Genomic DNA, 21,152 nt, shown 5'->3' with positions numbered 1-21,152 from the left:
TGATACCTCCGGCCATTCACATACTTCTGACTATTTAGTTGATGTTGCTGTTAATTCTATCAACAAATGCGAAAAACAATTTGGATGTAAAGTTTGCAGTGTAGTAACTGATAACGCAGCAAATGTGTCTAAAATGAGACAACAATAGGAAACTCGAAATAATGTTAATCTTATTACATATGGATGTTCAGCTCTCAATTTCTTATTAATTATTATTTATTAAAATTCATATTCTCAATCTGTTGGCCAAAGATTTAGCAATTCTAAACATCAAGGAGCAGATTGTTCAAGTTTTTAAATATTTTAAAAACAACTATTTTGCTGCTGCTACATACAAAGCGAAAAAGGGGCTACGACTTATAATGCCCCAAGATGTCAGATGGAACACATTGGCTAATTATCTTGAATCCTATCTAAAACACTGGCCGATTCTGTTAAAAATTTGTGAAGAAAACAGAACAATAATTGATAAGATTATTACAAATATTATAAATAACCTTGGTGTAAAGTTAAAAGCAGAAGAACTGTTACAAATGCTTAAACCAACAGCAAGACAGTAGTACTATTGATGACAGTGTAGTGATATGGAAAAATCTTCAGAGGGAATTAAGTCCTAAGCTTAGCTAAGATGAATTTACCCAAAAGAATACAACAGGCAATTACCCAGCTCATTTCTTGGCTATAGTTGTTAATCCTAAATACAGAGGTAAAGAATTAACTGATAAAGAAATAGAGATTGGAATGGACTTTGCAGCTTCAAAGAATCCAGATTTTCTTCCACTTCTGGTTAACTTTAAAGCAGAAGCAGCACCATTCTAAAATTTTATGTTCTATGATAACATTGTTCAAACTATTAAGCCATGTGATTGATGGAAATATCATAATGATTGCGTGAATCAAGAATTACTGAAAGTTGTTGAACAGTTGCTTACTGCTGTTGCTTCATCTGCAGGAGTTGAAAGAACATTTTCATCATTTGGTCTTGCACATTCAAACATTAGAAATAAATTCGACATTGAGAAAGAAAGCAAATTGGTTTTCTTATTCAGACTATTTAATCAAAAAGCATAAGAATCAATGAGTTTAATTGATTGAATCTTTGAAAATTTGTAAATAATCAACATTAAAAAAGATTTTTCGATATTTTAAATTACTTTAGTTATAATTTCATAAAAAACTTATTTTATTTTTCCAAAATGTAATTTTAATCAAAAAAATCCGATTTAAATCAAAAAAATCCGAATTAAATCAAAAAAATTGATTTTTTTGATTTTTTTCAAAAAAATCATGATTTTTATCAACCCTGTAAAGAAATAATATAAATAATATTTTAAAGATTACCAATATCCAATATAAATATCAAATAATTTATCTTTATAGATTCTTAAAATAAAAGGTGAATCAAAGACTTCAGCAGTATCAGTTGCTAAGATAAAAAGTTTTGTTTGACATGTCATTGTCTTAATTTAAGTAATTGCACATGCTCGAGCAAGTCAAAGGTGCCAGTACTTGAGCATGAATTTTCAATGGACTAAAGAAATCAAAGAAATATGGTTGTTGGTACTTTAGATAAGGAATATATTAGCCAAAGCATTTGAGAGACAGTTTTATGATTTTTTTTTGTCTAGCAAAAGCAGTAAATTGCACATGCTCGAGCAAATCAAAGGTGCCAGTACTTGAGCATGAATTTGATGAAGGGTTTATAAATGACACTCAGAGTAATGTCAGTGATCTTTACTTAATACATTACTGTTAATAACACAAATCTGTAATATTCATTGAGTGATAACTTATTTTGATTTCTCATATAAATATTTATCAATGTTTCATAATTTTTATTATTTTTATAAGCGTAATATAAAACAAAAATTTTATGTTGTTTGAATCATGTTTAAAACTAAATATTTGGACCGAGACCCCACTGCATCCTTGTTAGTATCTTGTTCAACTTGTTTATCCATCCAGAGGCCATTTTTTGAGCTCCTTGAGTTTGTGTTTTGGAGCAATAGCTTTTAGAGAGGGTTGTATTAACAAAACAGATTACATTTTGTTTTGTAAAAGATAAGTTTTAGTGATAAGAATTTCTTCTTTTTATTTTCACCCAAACAATATCTTTTTCAGCTTAAAAATGATTTTAATTTTAAAAATTAGTACAAAAATTTGTTGTTGTTTTTTCAACATTTTTGCTTCCAACAAGGCTGTAAGCAAATACTATTAGAGTTGAAAGTTACTGTAACAGAAAAGATGAAGTTTTTAGAGCAAAATAATGACTGATGGGTAACTTTAAAGATTGCAAATTATATGAATTAGGAAAGCAATATAAAAGAAGTGAATTCTAATGAACTGATGTTCAAAGAGAAAAACTGGACAAGTAAGAGTTTTTGGACCACTTAGGAGAAGTCACAGAAAAAAGATGAGATCTGATTTAATGCCGCTTTCCAGCGAGCCTTAAAACAAGACTCCAATAAGCACTTTTTAAATAGTTTTGAAAGTATAGCCAACAGCTCTGGAAAACACTTGTACAAGACTACAACATGTATGTTGTCTGGATCACAAGCTGTAAAATGGTTTCAGCAGGTAATCACTTTAGATACAGAAGCTGGAGTAATACGAATGTTGAGCAATAGATCAACCTGTTTGTCAGCTATATCAGATAAAATGCAACTAGTGAAATCAAGTGATGATATTGATGAAAAGTTATTTGCAAACTATTCAGCTTTGTCTTTAGGTGAGATGACAAAGTCTGAACCATGCAAGAGAGGTGGAATAACAGATTTGCCCTTATTATTGATACTGTTAAAGGTTCTCCAGAAGTCACGAGAGCCCAATTTTTGGAAAGAAATATTTTTTCAATTTTAACCTAAATTTTCCATTTAGATTAAAATTGAAATATTTACAGTTTTAGGTATCCTAGACTTTTTGATTATTTAAAATTTAAGTAACATTTAAAATGAGACTATTCTCAAAGGCAGGTAACATTTTTGATGAAAAAAGAGATAGCAGCTCTTTTTGCACCACAATATTTCTAAACTTCTAGAAATCCTTACATAATTGATTACTGCAAATAAAATTATATTGTGTTTGTTAAGAATTTTGTATTTTTTAACTAGGTTTACTTATAGTTCTTCATTGCCCTTTAGAACAATAATTTTTTAATTTAATTTACACAGTCACATGTCTTGAAAAATATGGTAAAAATTAAATTCTGGCATTTTTGCCAGAATCAGAATGACCTAAAAGTCACAAATTATGGCCGCAATTCTGGTTCATCCCTAGTTATATTTACTCAACTCCATTTATAAATAGTTATTTTTTAGCACATGGCAGTTGCTTTTTTTTCATGGTTTATGTCAAACATGGTTTTTTAGTTAATCGACAAACCATTCAATTCTCTTCAACTAACTGTCTACAGAATAATTTATCCTTTTGGAGATGTTGACTCCATTTATTTATCATTTATTCATTTTTTTGCCTAATAAACAATTGAAAAATTTATTAAATTTGCTATTTTCTTTACCCATTTAACAAGTAAAATAATTTATTAATTTGTGTATTTTTTTGACCCATTTAGTGAAAAAAAAAATGACCTATTTAACAAGAAAAAAAAAAAAATATTAAATTTGGTGTTTTCTTGATCCGTTTAACAAGTAAAAATACTTTATAAATTGACATTTTTGTTGAACCATTTTTTCAATTAAAATTTTTTATTAAATTTACTGTTTTCTTGACTTATTTGAAGAGTTAAAAAATTTATTAAATTTGCTTTTTTCTCTATACATTTTACTAGTAAAATAGTTTATTAATTTTTCTGTTTTCATTACCCTTTTAATAAGAAATAAAAAACTATTAAATTTGCTTTGCTATTACAAGTAAAATTTGCTTTGCTACAACAAGTAAAAAATTTAATTTAATTTGTTATTTTCATGACCCATTTAACAAGTAAAAAAGTTTAATAAATTAGCATTTTTCTAGACCCATTTAACAAGTAAAAACGTTTATTAAATGTGCTTTTTTCTTAACCTATTTAACAAGTTAAAATATAATTTAATATAAGTAAAAATAATAAAAACAAATATAATAAATTTATAAAATTTCCTACTTTTTTGATCCATTTAAAGAGAAAAAAATTTAATAAATTTTTAGTTTTCTTGTCCCATTTAACTAATAAATTTTATAATTATATTTGTACTCATTAACTCTTTGACTACCGCAAGCAGGTGACAGCGGCTTTTGATTTTTTTTTTTATTTTGACCATAAGCCACTGGTTGTGGCTTTTGAAATCATTGAGGTTCTGAAAATAGATTTGATAAACTTTTAGCAAAGCTTTCTGAGATCAGAATGTGGACAAACAAAACAAAATGAAAAGAAACTTAATGTGTATAAAAGTACGATATAAAAATGTTATTTGGATTTATTCTCATTAGATTCTTGCTACCTTGAACATTTAAGCTGGTGTATTTAGAAAAAAAAATAGAAATAACTTAAGATTCGATGACAAACTTGAAAAATAGGATAAAAGAAAAATAAAGCTTTCAAAATTATATATTTAAACAAAAAGTTTACATCTTGTAGATTTTCTTGTTGAAAAGAATAAAAATAATATTAACAAAAGATGCAAATAAAATGTATTATCATTATAACAAAGAAATTTGTAAACTCTTTATTAGTTCTAACATAAATACAGAATGCAGCATTATTGATTTTAATACAAAAAATAGCCATGATTTTATTGTTGATATTTTGTATCATTTAGTCCTTGATTATATAAACAGAAAAAATATAAAATTATATAAATTTATATTTTTATATAAATTTATAATTTTATGGCTTTAATGAATTTCAATTTTCTACTTTTATAACTTTCTTAGACCAGCAAATTATCAACTTTCATACTTCAGCTTAAAGAATGTGAGAGTTAAAACACAGTCTTATTAGTTATCTTTAAAAATATCATAAGCATGTATCAAATTTATATCCGTGCAGCATTAGCATTCGGCTTTATTTTGAAAGTGCGGAATTATGGAGTTTATTAATTTTCAAGATTGCTTTCTTGTCTATAAAAAGACTTGCTTTTACACAAACAAGCAACTATTAATATTTACCTTTTTTCGCGTGTGTGAAAAGTTTACAAAAGATGATGCAATCAAAAAGAATTGTAAAAAGCACAATTTTATTTTGAATGATTCAATGAACATATTTATTTAGATTCAAATTAAAATAAACGATTCAATCAAAAGTTCAGATTATTTGATGGAGTAATGCTTTTTTTATTGACACTAGCATCTTAATTAGTTGTTACTTCATAATTGGTAAACTTTTAACAATACTTGTGTGCTCGAATATCTTTGTAAAATTTAAATTTTATTTTTATAAATTTAATTGTTTATTTATTTATTTTTTTGCTAATTGCAGTTTTATCACTTTTTTTTCAATATGTATATAAAGATTCCTTTGTGTAATCATTATACATGTAAAAAAATACACAAAAAAAGTAAATTTAAAAAGATTAAAAACCATTTAAAACAAATTTTTCAGAGTTGAAGTTTAAAGTTTCTTAAAAATTATGGATTTAAACTTATTCATAAACATTTTTGTAAATATGTACTTATTTTATTTGATGCAACTTTTATATAGAAATTTATATATTTTATTAAGTAAATATATTTTTGATATTTTATATTTTAAAAATATAATTTTAACAGTCGATGTTTAGAGAGCTGGTTAATATTTTTCTGAACTTGTCAAATTTTTTTCGACAAGTTCAGAAAAATATTAAATTGAAAACTTTTTAGGTGTTTACTCTTAGGTGCCTAATACAAAGGAAGGGTAATTAGTTAACTTTTGGAAAATATACCCACCCTGAGTGTATTAAAATTGATTGTATTCATTTGTTTATTAAATTTCACTTATTGTACAAGAAAACTATCTACTGATTAAAATAAAAATTTAAAGTAATAAGGCTTTAAAGTGTCAACTTTAAACTAAATAATCAAAATGAAAACTTGCATTTTAATCAGCTCCTAAAAAATTCACAAACACTAAACAAGAATTCAAAAGGTTATTGAGAGTTAATTTGTATTGTTGCTGTTATACTTTTTTGAGTTGTTTAGTCGCATTTCAATCCCAAAATCCTTAGTTTTAATTTATTCAATATATGCGTGACAAATACCAAACGGCACCCTATTAAAAAAATCATTTGTTTAGCTTTCTATTGATATATAGTTTGTTATACTTTTAAAGAGACTTACAATTCGAATTTTAACTTGTTATCAATGTTATGCCATCCAAATTTTGTTCCAAAAAAGTGTAGTCACAGCGAAAAGATTTTTGTTTAAATGGCTGGTAGCGAGTTAAATAAAAAAATTTTTATAATTTTTTGATTTATTTAACAATGTAAAAATTTATTAAGTTTAATATTTCTTTGCCTCATTTAACAACGCAAAAATTTTGTAAGTTAGCTATTTTTTTGACCCATTTTACAATTCAAAAATTTATTAAGTTTACTTTTTTTTTTGATTCATTTAACAATTCAAAAATTTATTAAGTTTTCTATTTTTTGACTCATTTAACAATGCAAAAATTTATTAATTTTTTTTTTAACTCGTTTTAACAATGCAAAGATTTAATTTGTTTGCTAATTTTTTGACTCATTTAACAGTGCAGAAGTTTATTAAGTTTGCTATATTTTTGACACATTTTATAATTCAAAAATTTGTTATGTTTGCTAACTTTTTGACTCAATAAAAATCAAAAGATTTATTAAGTTTGCTATTTTGTCATTTGTTTAACAATGCAAAAATTATTTCATTTGTTTAACAATGCTAAAATTTATTAAATTTCTTATTTTTTTTACTCGTTTAACAATACAAAAATATTTAAATATATAAATATAGCTTGCTATTTTCTTTACTCGTTTATCTAAGAAACAAGTTTGCTATTTTGTTGATTTATTTAGTCAGATTAAAAGTTTAATAATTTTGTTGACAAATATTAAACAAGTAATGAAATTTATTAGGTTTTCTATTATTATTATTGCCCATTTAACAAAAAAAGAATCAATGTAACTTGGCTATTTTTGTTATCTTTTTAACTAGAAAAGAAATTTAATAAGTTTGCAATTAACAAAAAACAAAATTTATTAAATTTGCAATTTTGTTGACCCATTTAACAATGCAAAGATTTAATAAATTCTCATTTCCTTGACTCTGCAAAATAATAAATTAAAAAAAAATTTTAATTTATTATTTTGCAGACCCATTAAACAAAATAAAAAATTTATTAAGTTTGCTCTTTTTTCAAAACTATTTAACAAATAAAAAATTATTATGTTTTTATATTCTTAGCATGTTTGACAAGTTAATAAATTTATTAAATTTGCTGTTTTCTTGACCAATTTAACAAATAAAATTATTTTTTTAATTTGCTGTTTTCTTGACTTATTTTACAAGAAAAAGACTAAATTTAAAATTAAAATGAAAAAGATTAAAAAATATTCAATTTGCTATTATTTTGGCCCATTTAAAAAGTAAAAATTTTAATTAGTTTGTAATTTCCTTGACTCATTTAACAAGTGAATATAATTTATATAAAGTGTTATTTTCTTGACCTATTTAACAAGTAATATAATTTAATAAATTTATTATTTTCTCAACCATATAATAATTAAATATTTTAATTAGTCAACTATTTCTTGAATCATTAAATGATTAAAGTAGTTTTATAAATTTGCAATATCTTTGACCCATGTAACAAATGAAAAAATTTATTATTTTGAAAATATTTGATATATGTACTGTTTGATATATGTGCTGTTTTCTTGACCTATTTAACTAATAAAAATGCTTAACATTTAACAAGTACAAAAGTTTATTCAATTTACTTAAAAATAGCTTAAATAATTTAACACAGAAAAAATCTGCTTGAAAACTTTTTGTGATATTTTTTTAAATAGTAATGGTTCTTTATGAATGATGTAAATAATACTTTGTTAAGTAATATACTTCTGAGCTAAAACAATGCGCAATGGGTTGGAACCAAATGTTATCAAAAGCTCTACATATAGTCATATTAATCATGTATTTTCATATTTTTGGGATCAGGGAATATATTTCTGACATCAAAGTTGAGTTTTGACCACTTTTATTGGCACACTATATAGTGGTGCAAATGGATTTTTTGGTGTCGCAGACACTTTCAGGTGTTGTGCTATTGCTAAATACAAGTATATTTTTGATTATGTCAAATGAAAATGTTTTGCAAATAATTGCTGTAATTAGAGCCTGCAAACAAAAATACCCCAATATTTGGCCCCCTTAGTTTTCACATTCCTCAAAGTGAGGGGGTTGTTACTTTTAAATGGCCTTAAGTTTTCAACTCTAAAAGATTACTCCATTAAATTAAAATCAGTTTAAAGCCAATTAAGTTTTTAATTAATTCAAATGAATAAGTAAAAAAAAAACTTAAAGTTAAATTTCTGTTAGAGGTTAGCATCATTTCGGCAAAAAAATTTGACACAAAGAAAATACCATAATATCTGGAATTGAGGTCCACAGGTTTTGGTCGACCTCGAACACTTTTAGGTCGGCAGTAAGATTGGCTGGTAGATTGGCAAAAATGAATGGCTTCATTTTAATGGACAACAAGACTTACATCAAATGTGACTTTAGTCAACTTCCTGGTGACAAGTATTATACTTCAAATGTTGGTGGAAATATAAGCAACAAGTATAAATACAAAGTTGTGGACAAATATGGCAAAAAATTGCGCTTATGGCAAGCATTTGTAGTTGTCGAAAAAAGGAGTAGAGCTTATGTGATGTCATCAACTTTGATGTTCAAAATTTATATTCAAGAGTGCCTTCAAAAGCAACTTGGGGTATCGGCAAAGGGTATTTGCCTAAAACAGGCTATTAATTAACTATTAATTCAGTACAAGAATTGCTGAGGTAGGGTTAACCAAGCAAAAAATGACAATAACAGTTGTGCAGAAATAGATGGGCACCATCACCAGTAATGTATAATTTATAATTATATTTTAAAAATAAAAATAAAAGTTTTTTGATACTTATTTTAATACTCATTAATTTCTTAACTTTATACAAAAATTAATGAAATTTGTAAAAAACAGATATTTTAAATCTTTTTAAAAAGATTTTTCTTTTCTCATTTTTTTTTTCAATTTCATGCTTTAAGAGAGAGCTGAGTTTCACTTTTATCTATGAAGAAATGGTTCATTCCTCCCAAAACTGTGCAACTGTGAAAAATTAATATTTTCTTGTCACAAAAAAGTTTTTATACAGCTGTAATTTAGCAAAAGAATGTGTGTTATTGTATTTCCATGACATGAGTTTTGATAAATTTCATTAAAGAAGTTATGCTTCAACATTTTAAAATATAATTTTACAACTTTTTTGTATGATGAATGTTTTGATCTTTATAAAAATAAATTGTAGAACCTTTTAATTCTTTTTTTATTGTTTAATTGAACCTTTTATCTAATTGCATTTAATCAAAGATTTCAAAAGTCTTTAACTTTATAAAAAAGGGCTAAAAATTAATGTTTTTTTTGTCTTATTATATGCAATTAAATGGTATAGTGGTGCTTTAGCTTTGTAAACATGGAAATTAAAATAACAACTTAAAGAAACAACAAAAATAATAAATCTCATTTCCACTTGAAAGTACCTTGCTTAACATTTTTCTACATAGTGGTCAAGCAATGAATAATTTCCTACTGCTTAGCCCCATACATTTTGTTTTTGACCCTCTCAATTGCATTATTTTTTAACCGTTAGTTAATAAATAAAGTTATTTTTTTGAAATAATGTTAAATAGTTAAAGTAAAAATTCTCGCGATAGGTATAACTAATAACTATGGTTTATATAGAATTGATAACTATAATTAACTTTATTAAGTTTATTAGAAGTATTAAATTCAAATTTACACAACTATCATTTAGATTCTTTAAATTCATCAGATATCAGACCTAATGTCAAGAAAGGTAATTATTAAATTATAGTTAATATTATATTATATTAATGATGATGATGTAATTGTTAATTATGATGATGATAATGATGATGATGATCATCATCATCATCATCATCATCATCATCATCATCATCATCATCATCATCATCAAAGGGTCAGCATTCGACCAATGCCAATTGTTGACCTAGAAATGTTTGAAGTCAGCAAAAATTACTGACTTGGTTTTTATGTTTTATGGTAAAACCTTTTATTTTAATAAACTTCCAAGTTGCAAATAATAGACTATATAGCGCAGTGTTTGCATAAATAAAATAATAGTAATTACGCTTATTAAATGCTTACATTTTTTTGTCTATTTTTTTGTCTTGTAGAAAAATAGTTTTTGTCTATTTACAATATAATAATATTATATTGTAAATAGATAATAACTTTAATAAATATATTAAATATATTCTATATATACAATCACTATATAAGTACACAACATAAGCATTTAATAAGGGTATTTACTATTATTTTAATTTTTATTTTGATTTAAATATTAACAATTCTGTTCATTTAATTTTTACTAAAGATTATTAATTTACATAAACGGGGCCTTTTAAATAATAATAAAGAGATATTAATAATTAAAAAAATATTATCAAAATAAAATTTTTTTAAAAGTGTTTTTGATCAGATTTGGTCTCAAATTATATGAAAATTTTAAAAATTATAACTACATTATTTAAAAATAAATATGTTAGATTTAACAGCAAAAAAAATAAAGTTTACTAACTAAAAAAGAAAACAATGCAAAAAACTTAATAAAACTAAGAGTTATTAAATGATGATGGTGATGATGATTTAAATTATTGTTTTTAGATATATCTGAGATATGTACAGCACTCAAAAGTTGTTATCTTACAAATTATGGGAAAATTAATGAAGTTCAACCACCATTAAAATCACCTGCAAATGTTGATCTGATGCATAAATTTGTTGATCTATGTATTGTTGATACAGTTAATACTGAAATAGATGCAGTTTATAGTGTTGAGCGAAAAAAATTTCTTGAAAAGCAAATGCTTTACACAACAATTCCATATAGTGAAATATTTATGAAAGAAAGATCTTTAATTTTAATATCTGGAATAGCTGGTATTGGGAAAACATGGTTGCTTAGAAAATGTTTACTTGATTGGTCAAATAATCGAATTTGGAAAAATGTCAAACTTGTGTTTTATTTGGAATGCAGAAGGCTTAATCAATATCAAAGTATTTCTAATATTAATGAATTACTAAATGTTTTCTACAAAGATATTATAAATGATTTTAATATTAGTAATCATCCTGCACTGTTTATAATTGATGGATTAGATGAGTTTAATTATTTGAATGAATTAATAAATCCAAGTTTAAGTTGTAACTATCCAATTGTTAATGCTTTAAAAGAAGTTCAAAAATACAAATATGTACTTGCTGGTAGAGTTTACGCAATTGATCAATACCAAAGTATATCTACAGAGCATAGTGATAAACTAACCATTCAAATAATGGGATTTAATGAAAATGGAATAAATAATTATATAGAAAATAATGTTTCAGAAGAAAAAAAAGATGTTGTGAAAGCAACATTTAAGGAATCTGCAATCGCAAAGTCCATGTCATCTGTTCCATTTTATTTATCTTCTATGTGTAAGATTATTAGTGACTCAAAAAATGTAAATAAAAATTCTTTTTTAACAATGACAGATATGTATGCAAATATTTTTTTATTCTTTTTGCAAAAACACATCTTCAAAAACAATGAATTGATTTATCAGATAATGGAAAACGATTCCAATAAAAAATATATTTTAAATATTTGTAAAATTGCATATCAATTGTTTGTTGAAAATAAAGTAATTTTTTCTAAAGAAGACATTCAAACTTTTATTATTGATTTTGATGAAAATAACGACAATTTTTTTGGATTTATAGAAAGGATTGAAACGAATCTAGGTTATTACTATCAATTTGCACATCTAACAATAATGGAGTTTTGTGCATCTGTATATGCATATAACTGTTTAAGTAGTGAAGAGATTCTGGCTGATAAAAGGTTGAAGAGTTGTTTATCAATGATTTGTGGATTAACCAATAAAAACCAAAATAGTTTATTAAAATTTCTTGTTAATCTGATTACTTCAAAGCAATCTTCTAAAGAATCTTTATGTTTGTTTTCTATTTTAGGTAAGTCCTTAATGCTTTGATACATTATTTTAAGTCATTTTAAATAAAGATATAAATAATATAAATAATAAAAAAATTATATTAAAAGTATTTTCTGTTAATAAAATTTGTTTTTCCTAGTTTAATAAATTTAAAATTTCATTAAAAGGTTGAATTTATTTAAATCAAAAGTTCATCTAACATTATTCAGATAAGTTTTGACATAATTTGTTTTATTTTTATTTCTCTAAATGATTGACTCTTTTATATTTATGTTTAACAATATTTTGATTTCTCAAAATAATAGACTATTCTTTTTTTTGGTATAATCAAATATAATTAGTTTTTCATAATTTATAGTTTTTTAGAAGATTTTTTTTTAGGAAATAAAGCGTTTAAAAATACATAAGTTGTTTGGCACAAGTCTGTATCTGCATATCCTGATTCTTTAAATATTTTTCATAAAGTTTGGAGTATAAAATGAGGCATGAATAAAATGCTTTTATATCTCATGAATAAAATATCGATTTTCATCATAATATGAAATAATTTTAAATAAAGTAACCAATTGCCTCGAAAGCCAAGTTTAAGGCGTTCCTTTAACAACTATTATGTCTTTAAAAGTCATTAAAATTTAAACAGCTAAAAAAAATACAGTAAGGATGTATGTTTTAAGCAAATGTCCTAGTTGTTTGTTTTTCAGAAGCATTTCTTTTGTAATTTTTTTCTGCTGATATTGCCTCTCACTGAATGTTTGTTCTGGGTAGTTATGCTGAGTGCACCTTCTGTAAACTTAGGGGTCGTCCATAAAGTACATACGCCAAAAATTTTGAAATTTGACACCCCCTTCTCTGCCCTGTTGCCATGCATACTTTTAAGTCCCCGCCCCTCTTAAAAAGTACATACATTTTTCAAATACCTTTCCCCCTAACTTTTTTTTTTAAATAAAAAGTTTATTGAAAAAAAAAGGTGGTTAAGTTACTTTAGATACTTTATACGACCCCAAAGCCCTTTTTTTTGCGGCACAGGATCCCAATTTAAAAATTGCCTTCAAATATATACAAATTTATCAATATGTTTGCTTGGCCGAGAGGTTAATGTTATGTACTTAGTCGGCGGAGACTGATTTCTGGTAATGTCCTGTTATACTTTTTTTTGTTTTAATAACGAATCAAATAAAAATAAACCATACTTAAGGTGGACATTTTTTTCAGGCACCCCTCTTTAGTAAGTCTGTAAAAAACAATTTTTATGCGAGATCATTAATATTGAAAACAAAGCCTAAAACTCAGTGCCAAGGGTAGGCTACCCATACCCCTTAATTGGAGGGAGGGGGCAGCAAATTTTGTGCCCTTTTGCAAATTTAAGGAGCTTTTTATTTTAGCAAAAACTAGCAGTAAAATTTGGAAGATTTTAAGACCCTAATGACACCTTTTTTTGGGGGGGTCTCCAACCCATTAGCCACGCCACTGCTAAAACCTATTTTTTGTTGACTCAAAAAATGATGTTCTAGATACGACACTTTTACACATTGTGCAAACTCCAAACTTAAGGTGGTAGTACCCCAAAAAACTTAGAGATACATTTCCTGCTATATCTTGAAAAGTCCAATTTATATACTTTTTTTGTGTGCTTATGACTAAATTGTTCCTTAAGAACTTCTGGTTGGTTTTTGATCTAATATCCATAAATTGAAACCTCATATTTGTTTCTGTAAGATATAGATAATTACCCTTTTAAATTTTCTTCGATTGATGGAAGTTCTTGATTAGTTGTCTGATAAATGGGTTCAAAAAAAGGTATGCTAAAACAAGGGCAAAGAAAAGAAAGTTTTATAAATTAGAAAAAGATTCTCTAAATAATTCCAATGCTTTACAACAAACTGTTTTGTCTCCACATTCACCAAGCAATGTAACTGTATTGGCATCTGGAAAAAAAAAATCTTGTCTCTTTTAGATGTAGAAACTTTGATTATATAGAAAAAAAGTGTAATATATTTATGAACTCAAATTTATTTTCAAATTTGTTGAAAACGATTGGAAGATGCACAGAATGTTATTTGTCAATCAATAGTGTACACGACATTAATAAAAAAGAGGGTCTTTTTCACACTTAATCCTAATTTCTTGTCTTGATTGTATTTGTACCTAAGCGATAAACTTTTTAACTTCAAAATCAATAGAAAATAAAAATGAAGTAATCAAAGGTAAAAAAAATGAAAGATATGAAAAAACTTATAAAATAAAAAAAATGAAAAAGCTTATGTACTGTTTTAGCTTTTCGTGAAAAGGGACAAGGGGCAAGGATACACAGCAATTAATACTTTTTGTCGTTTAATGAATATGCCTCCTGGTATGACTAAACATGGTTACCTTAACATTAATAACAAACTTCATCTCGCTTACATTGAACCCTTTTGAGAGAGTACAAAAAAAGCCTCAGAGGACATATGCAGGGAAAACTTGGTAAAAATAATGATAAATCGTCAATTGCCAATATTGCTGTTAGTTTAGATGGTTCATGGCAGCGCAGAGGATACTCCTCAATGAATAGTATAGTCACAGCAATATCTCATGGAAAGTGTATTGCTATAACTTAGAGCAACAACACCACTTTTTAACCGCTCATTAGAATTTTTTCAAATTTTCAGCAATTATTCTTAAGTGTATTTGTGATATGCTGAACCAAAGAAAATTAACTTTTTGTATAAATAAAGTATTAAAATTTGAATTTTAGCCAGCTGTACTTATACTTTTTTCTTTTTATTGATAAAATTTAATGATTTTAAAGTTATTAAATGTTGTTTGTTGTATAATTTTTAATTCAGCACATTTTTTGAACATATATAAAACTGCTTATAAAGTTTGGTTTGTAGAACATGTATGGTTCTCAAGATATTCTTGTTAAAAAAGGTCCATTTTTTTGCCTGAATTTTGCTAATTTATGCACATTATTATTGAGCAGGGGGGTAAAAAAAATTAATTTTGTTACTTTTTGAAATGATTTAATCTAACATTTCAGAAAAACTTCAGAAAAATATAAATGTTCCCATATGATATCAAGTTTTAAATTTTTTTCCTCTTAAAGGGTACTACCACCTTAAGTATATTCGCTTGTCCCCCCCCCTTTCCTTGCCCAAACGTGAGGGCACTAATGTAGTACTTTTAAATTGATTAATTATTTCAAATATAAATTATATCAATAATAAATGTTTCTTTTTTTTATATAAATATATATATATATATATATATATATATATATATATATATATATATATATATATATATATATATATATATATATACATATATATATATATATATATATATATATATATATATATATATATATATATATATATATATATATATATATATATGTATATATATATATATATAAAAATTAAATGCAATTTCTAGATTTCATCTAGATATAAAAGTTTTCAACTAATTTTGAAAACTTTTGAAACTTTTTATGAAAAAAAAGTTTTTTGTAATCATTACAATAACTATTAGATTAGAATCCTTTTCAAAATCCTAATGACTTTTAATGACTCTAAAAATCTTTATGACTTTTAAAAACTAAAACAATAAAATTTGCCACACTGCCTGACATCATAAATATTATTTATTTTATAATATTTTGTTGCTGTTTTTTTGTAGAATTAGAATAATGAATTAAAAAGCAAAAAAAGGGCTTTTTTTTAAAAAAAAGAATGGTTAAACTAAGACATTTACCCTCATTTTGACTCTTGGCTAGTGAAAGGGAAAGATAATATCAGGCAAAATGCAAATTAAGCCATAAAATAATTAAACTTTTGAATGGGTATTCAAGCACTAAAAAGTCATAAGAAAGGCAAAAAACATATTTAAGTTGTAAGCAAGTTCTTCTGTTTTTTTTTAAATTGTCAGCTAATAGAAATAATAATTCACCTAATTCAGTAGGTGAGTCTAATTTAAAAATAATTGATAGTTTCTCAACAGGACACATTATAAAACAACAATCTTTAGAACTCATTGTATCAAATGCTAAGAAATTATGAGAAAAGAATTATGAGGGTGTTAAATTGTTGCCTAAATAAAGTTTATAACATTTTTTTTTTTTTTTTTACATTTTCGCTTCCAACAAGGTTGCAAGCAACCACTTTAGGAGTTGGAAGTTGAAAACTGGAAGAGAAAAGATGAAGAAATAAAGATTGTAGAGCAAGATAACGATTGACAGACAACTTAAAAGATGGCAAGTTATGAGTCAGGAAAGCAAGATGAAAGAAGCGAATTCCAAAGAACTGATGTTTGAGGAAAAAAGCTACACAAATAAGAGTTTTTGGAGCACATAGGAACAGTCACAGAAAAAAGATAAGAGAATTGAAAGACAAGTAACATGAGAATATATTTTACAAGATGGCACAAGAGATGCTAGCTGTTTAGAGCAGTGCCTATTATAGTATTTGTAGAAGATTGAAAGAGAAGCAACATTAGGATGATGTGATAATGGTCAGAGGTTGGCTACAAGAGCAGGTTTAACTATGTTTACAATGCAGTTTTGCACCTTGTCTAAAAGAGAAAGGGCATCATTAGAAGATCAGCCCCAGATATTGTAACAGTATTCCATACAAGGGTGGATTTAAGATTTATAGAGATAAATAGAATCTGGTGTAAGAAAGTGTCGAGCATGATAAAGAGATGCAACCTTAGCAGATGCTAATTTTGCAATGGATTTGATATACGGTTTCCAAGCAAAGATCGGCAGTAAGAGTTAATCCTAGAAGGTGAAGGGTAGATGATGATAGATGAAGATCTAAATTATTGCGATAACGGTTGGCTGAAAAATATTGGGTTTTATCTGAATTAAAGTTCACCAGCCACTGTGAGCCCCATGCTGTAGCAGAACTGAGATTTTCAAGCTCATACCCTCTCCAAGCAATCAGTGAGTGTTGGCTTCTTATCATGACAAGAATAACTGGTAGTATCATCAGCAAACAAAGCCACCTTAGATGTGTGATTATCTGGAAGGTTAGTAATGTAAATTAAAAAAAGTACAGGGCCAAGGATTGAACCTTGAGGAACTCTTGAAGTTACATGATATGAAGAAGAGTGCTGTCCATTGAGGACAACTTTTATACTACGATTGGTAAGGAAGGATTCAATAATCTTAAATATGTTACCTGATAAACCGTAAGAAGAAAGCTTATGGAGCAGACTAGCATGCTAAAAGTTATCAAAAGCTTTAGAAATGTCAAGAGCAATACCCTTTCCACCTCTATCTAATGCACAATAAAACCTATCGGTTATTAATATTAGCAAATCAGCTGTAGAACGAGAAGATCGAAATCCATATTGATGATCAGAAAGTAAGTTATAGAATCAAGATGAGAGATTAAGTCTTTGTTAATTAAAGATTCAAAAACCTTGCTTATGATAAGAAAAAGACTAATGGGACAGTTGTTAGACAAGACAGATCGCTCTCCAGAATTTTTAAAAATAGGGATAACAAATGTTGCTTTCCAGCATGCCGGAAAACAAGATTCCGATAAGCACTTGTTAAATATTTTTGAAATTATGGATGACATCTCCAGAAAACACATCTGCAAGACTGTACACAAGCTGTAGAAGAGTCAAAGCAGCAAATCCCTTTTGATGCAGAAGCTGGAGGGATACAAATTTCAAACAAAGATGCAACTAATTTGTTCCAATTTGTTTCCTGACAGTGAGATTGCTAAATGTTTCCAGATGGGAAACAACTGAGCCTGTCTTACTTAAACAACTGAGCCTGTCTCCTTGGCTTGTTGTGTGCTTCGATGAATCTCTCAACAAGAAAACTCAAACTTGTCAAATGGATTTACTCATCCGATATTGTAATGATGAAAAAATGCAAGTTTAAGTGTACCAGTCTTGATTTGCTGAATCATTTTAATGAAAAGGTAAGTGATCTTAATATCAACAAGATTATTCAGGCTTCTATGGATTGACCACCAAGTGTCAATCCATAGAATCTAAACTTATTGACATAGGCTGTTGTTCCCTACAAATAATTCATGGTGCTTTTAAAACAGGAGAAGAATCAACTGATTTAATATTGAAATAACTTTCAAATGCTACTTAACCTTATTTCATGATTCTCCTCCAAGAAGAAGTGACTTTATCAGGATCATTAAAGGCTCTGTGTTCCCGTTTTGATTTTGTGCAACCAGATGGGTTAAAGACAAAAAGGTAGCAGAAAGATTAATTAGTGTTTGGCCTTCTATTATAAAAATTACTTTTTATTGGGAAGCTCTGCTTCAAAGTAAACAGCCATCTTGCAAATCATATAAGTTTGTTGTAAATACTGTTTTTCCCTTGTAAGATTTCAGTTCTATAGCTACCGGGCGAATCATTTCTAAGGCTCTTTCAGACATGTTTGAACCATTTCTGATGCTCTATCAGACAGACACTCCAATGTTACTTCACATAAATGGTAATCTTGTGCAGTTGGGGTTGCCAGACTTTTATCGTCAAGAATACAGCCCCAAATCTGTATAAATAAATTTTTTTACTGTGTTCTCCTTTGTAAAAACCGGACATTTTGAATAATATTAAAGAGTTTAAAATTTAATGCATGCATGTTTAAATTTCAGCTGCTGAAAAGTTATTTTGCTTTTCATTTTACCTTAATCTTTATAAAAATTTGCACCAACTCCACATAGTTTTCAGCTTTGTGATTATGGTTATGTTCAGGGCATCATATTCTTTGATCTTCATGATCTGTGGTTTGTCTCAGACAGTAGCTCTAATCATAGCTTCAGATAGCTTCTGAAAAAGATCTTGGTGAAGCCTAGCTTGATGTGCAATGGTGGCAGCACTTTCTGAGGTTCTATCAGCAGCTCCCACTTCCCTCTGCACTTGCCCACAGAAACTCAGTCTGTTGTCAGTTACATGGTCGGTTGCAGTCAGCTCTTTCTGTGGTAGTGGGCTTTAGTGTCACTTCTGTCCGAGAGGCAATGAAAAGGGTAAATAGATACAAAAAGCCTTGAAGATCCAATAGAATAATACTATTTATTAGTCTTTGATGACCTTCTATCTTTAGTCATCATACATCAAGGCTAGTGAAATTCTAATTCAGTATTGGTTTGAGCCAAAATTTTAGTTTGAACCTGGGTTGGCATTAAAAAACCTGCGCAATAAAACCCAATAGACCCCGCCAAGAAAAGCCCAATTAAACCTGGGCAATTTGGTTTTTTCTTGAGATTTTTGAAAACATAAGCATATTATAGTTGCAAGATTTTGATATATACGATTTGATTTTTAATGCAAAACTTATTTTTACCCAAAAAGCGAGTAATGGTCATGTATGCAAGAAAATAGATATTCGTCATAGCATCACTACATCTTTTCTTGATAGCTGTGTGGTAATGACTTAGTTCAGGGTTGATCAGAAGTGAGAGCCACAACTCAATGCATTTGAATAGCTGACAGCTGTCACTTTGCATCTAAAAAAAATATATTTTTTAATTATTTAATCAACATAATTTTTTTATTTTTTTTTCTTTACACTTATAAAGTCTTATATATTATTAAAATCTTTAATAAAAATAAATTAAATACTTGGTCTTAAACAACACCAAATATTTTGAGTTGGGTTTAAAGACTGTTAGCTTATCTAAATATTGCTCGATTTCCAATAATTGTTTTAACTTTGATAGGTATATCATGATTATCTACTATTTCTACATAAATTAGTTTTTTATGTATGTTTCTATACAGTCAATTTGAGAGTTTTATCGGGTATTGTTTGGTAGTTGAGGCATATGCCTTCCTTTCTCACGCAACCCTCCCTTAAAAGAAAAGTTATGTGTATATATATATATATATATATATACATATATATATATATATATATATATATATATATATATATATATATATATATATATATATATATGTATAGATGCATATATATATATATATACATATATATATATATACATATATATATATACATATATATATATATATATATATATATATATATATATATATTTATATATATATATATATATATATATATATATATATATATATATTATATATATATATATATATATATATATATATATATAGATATATATATATATATATATATATATATATATATATATATATATATATATACAGAATAGATAATGTATTATTGTGGTATAAAAATAATAATGCAAATACTCTTGTGCGTTTAAGAGTGCTCAATACTATTAAATAATAAAGCAATATTTGTTTATATACGTATATATATATATATATATATATATATATATATATATATATATATATATATATATATATATATATACAATACTGTTGAGATTTAACACCATTCAATCTTTTACAGATAAAACAAGAAAATTAGCTTTAAATAAGATGAGATTCTTAACATCCGCTGTTTCAATTGGTAATTTGTTCCAGAATTTGACTGTTTGATTTGTAAAAAAAACTCACGATTTCGATTTAAATATTTCTTATATGTAAATAAATGATGTTTGTTACCTTGAATGTATAAAAATGGACCTGAAAATTTAAAAGAGCATGGATGTTGAGGGGGTATTTTACAAGTTATTTTTTCTATATCACTAGCTGATCGGACGATAAAAATATGGGTCTTTGTAAGTCTATTGCTCATTGACCTTTTTCCTTTTTCCTAGGTTTCAGGACCCACAAAATACGGTTCTTTATAAAATCAACCATTTTAATACTTTTTTATTCCACACCGATTATTTCTATATCTATTCTTTGTTACCTTTTCCGCATACATAGAGCCTATAAAAAATTTAAAAGTTGTTTTTCTTAACGCATATTATTAATAGCTCATTGGTATAGTGCGTTGTCATCAGTGTTGTTTTTGTAGGTTTGAGACCTCTCCTTATTGTAATAAATTTTATATTTTTTTCACTGTTGCTTATATATTTATGTTGCTTATATATTTATGTTGCTTATATATT

General features: G+C 26.5%; 1 protein-coding gene across 1 annotated transcript in view; it reads left to right on the top strand.

Moving 5' to 3' along the window:
• Positions 1-21,152, top strand: part of LOC136076792 (NACHT, LRR and PYD domains-containing protein 3-like) — a 46,836-nt gene that overhangs the window by 9,366 nt on the left and 16,318 nt on the right. The window contains exons 3-4 of the mRNA XM_065790244.1: positions 9,960-10,001; positions 10,856-12,205. Coding sequence (XP_065646316.1) covers positions 9,960-10,001; positions 10,856-12,205 — 1,392 coding nt within the window. The remainder of the gene's footprint in view (positions 1-9,959; positions 10,002-10,855; positions 12,206-21,152) is intronic.

This window comes from Hydra vulgaris, chromosome 02 (assembly GCF_038396675.1).
Source record: "Hydra vulgaris chromosome 02, alternate assembly HydraT2T_AEP".
Lineage (NCBI taxonomy): Eukaryota > Metazoa > Cnidaria > Hydrozoa > Anthoathecata > Hydridae > Hydra > Hydra vulgaris.
The sequence above is the reverse complement of the archived record's forward strand: the minus strand, read 5'-3'. Positions and strand labels throughout refer to the sequence as shown.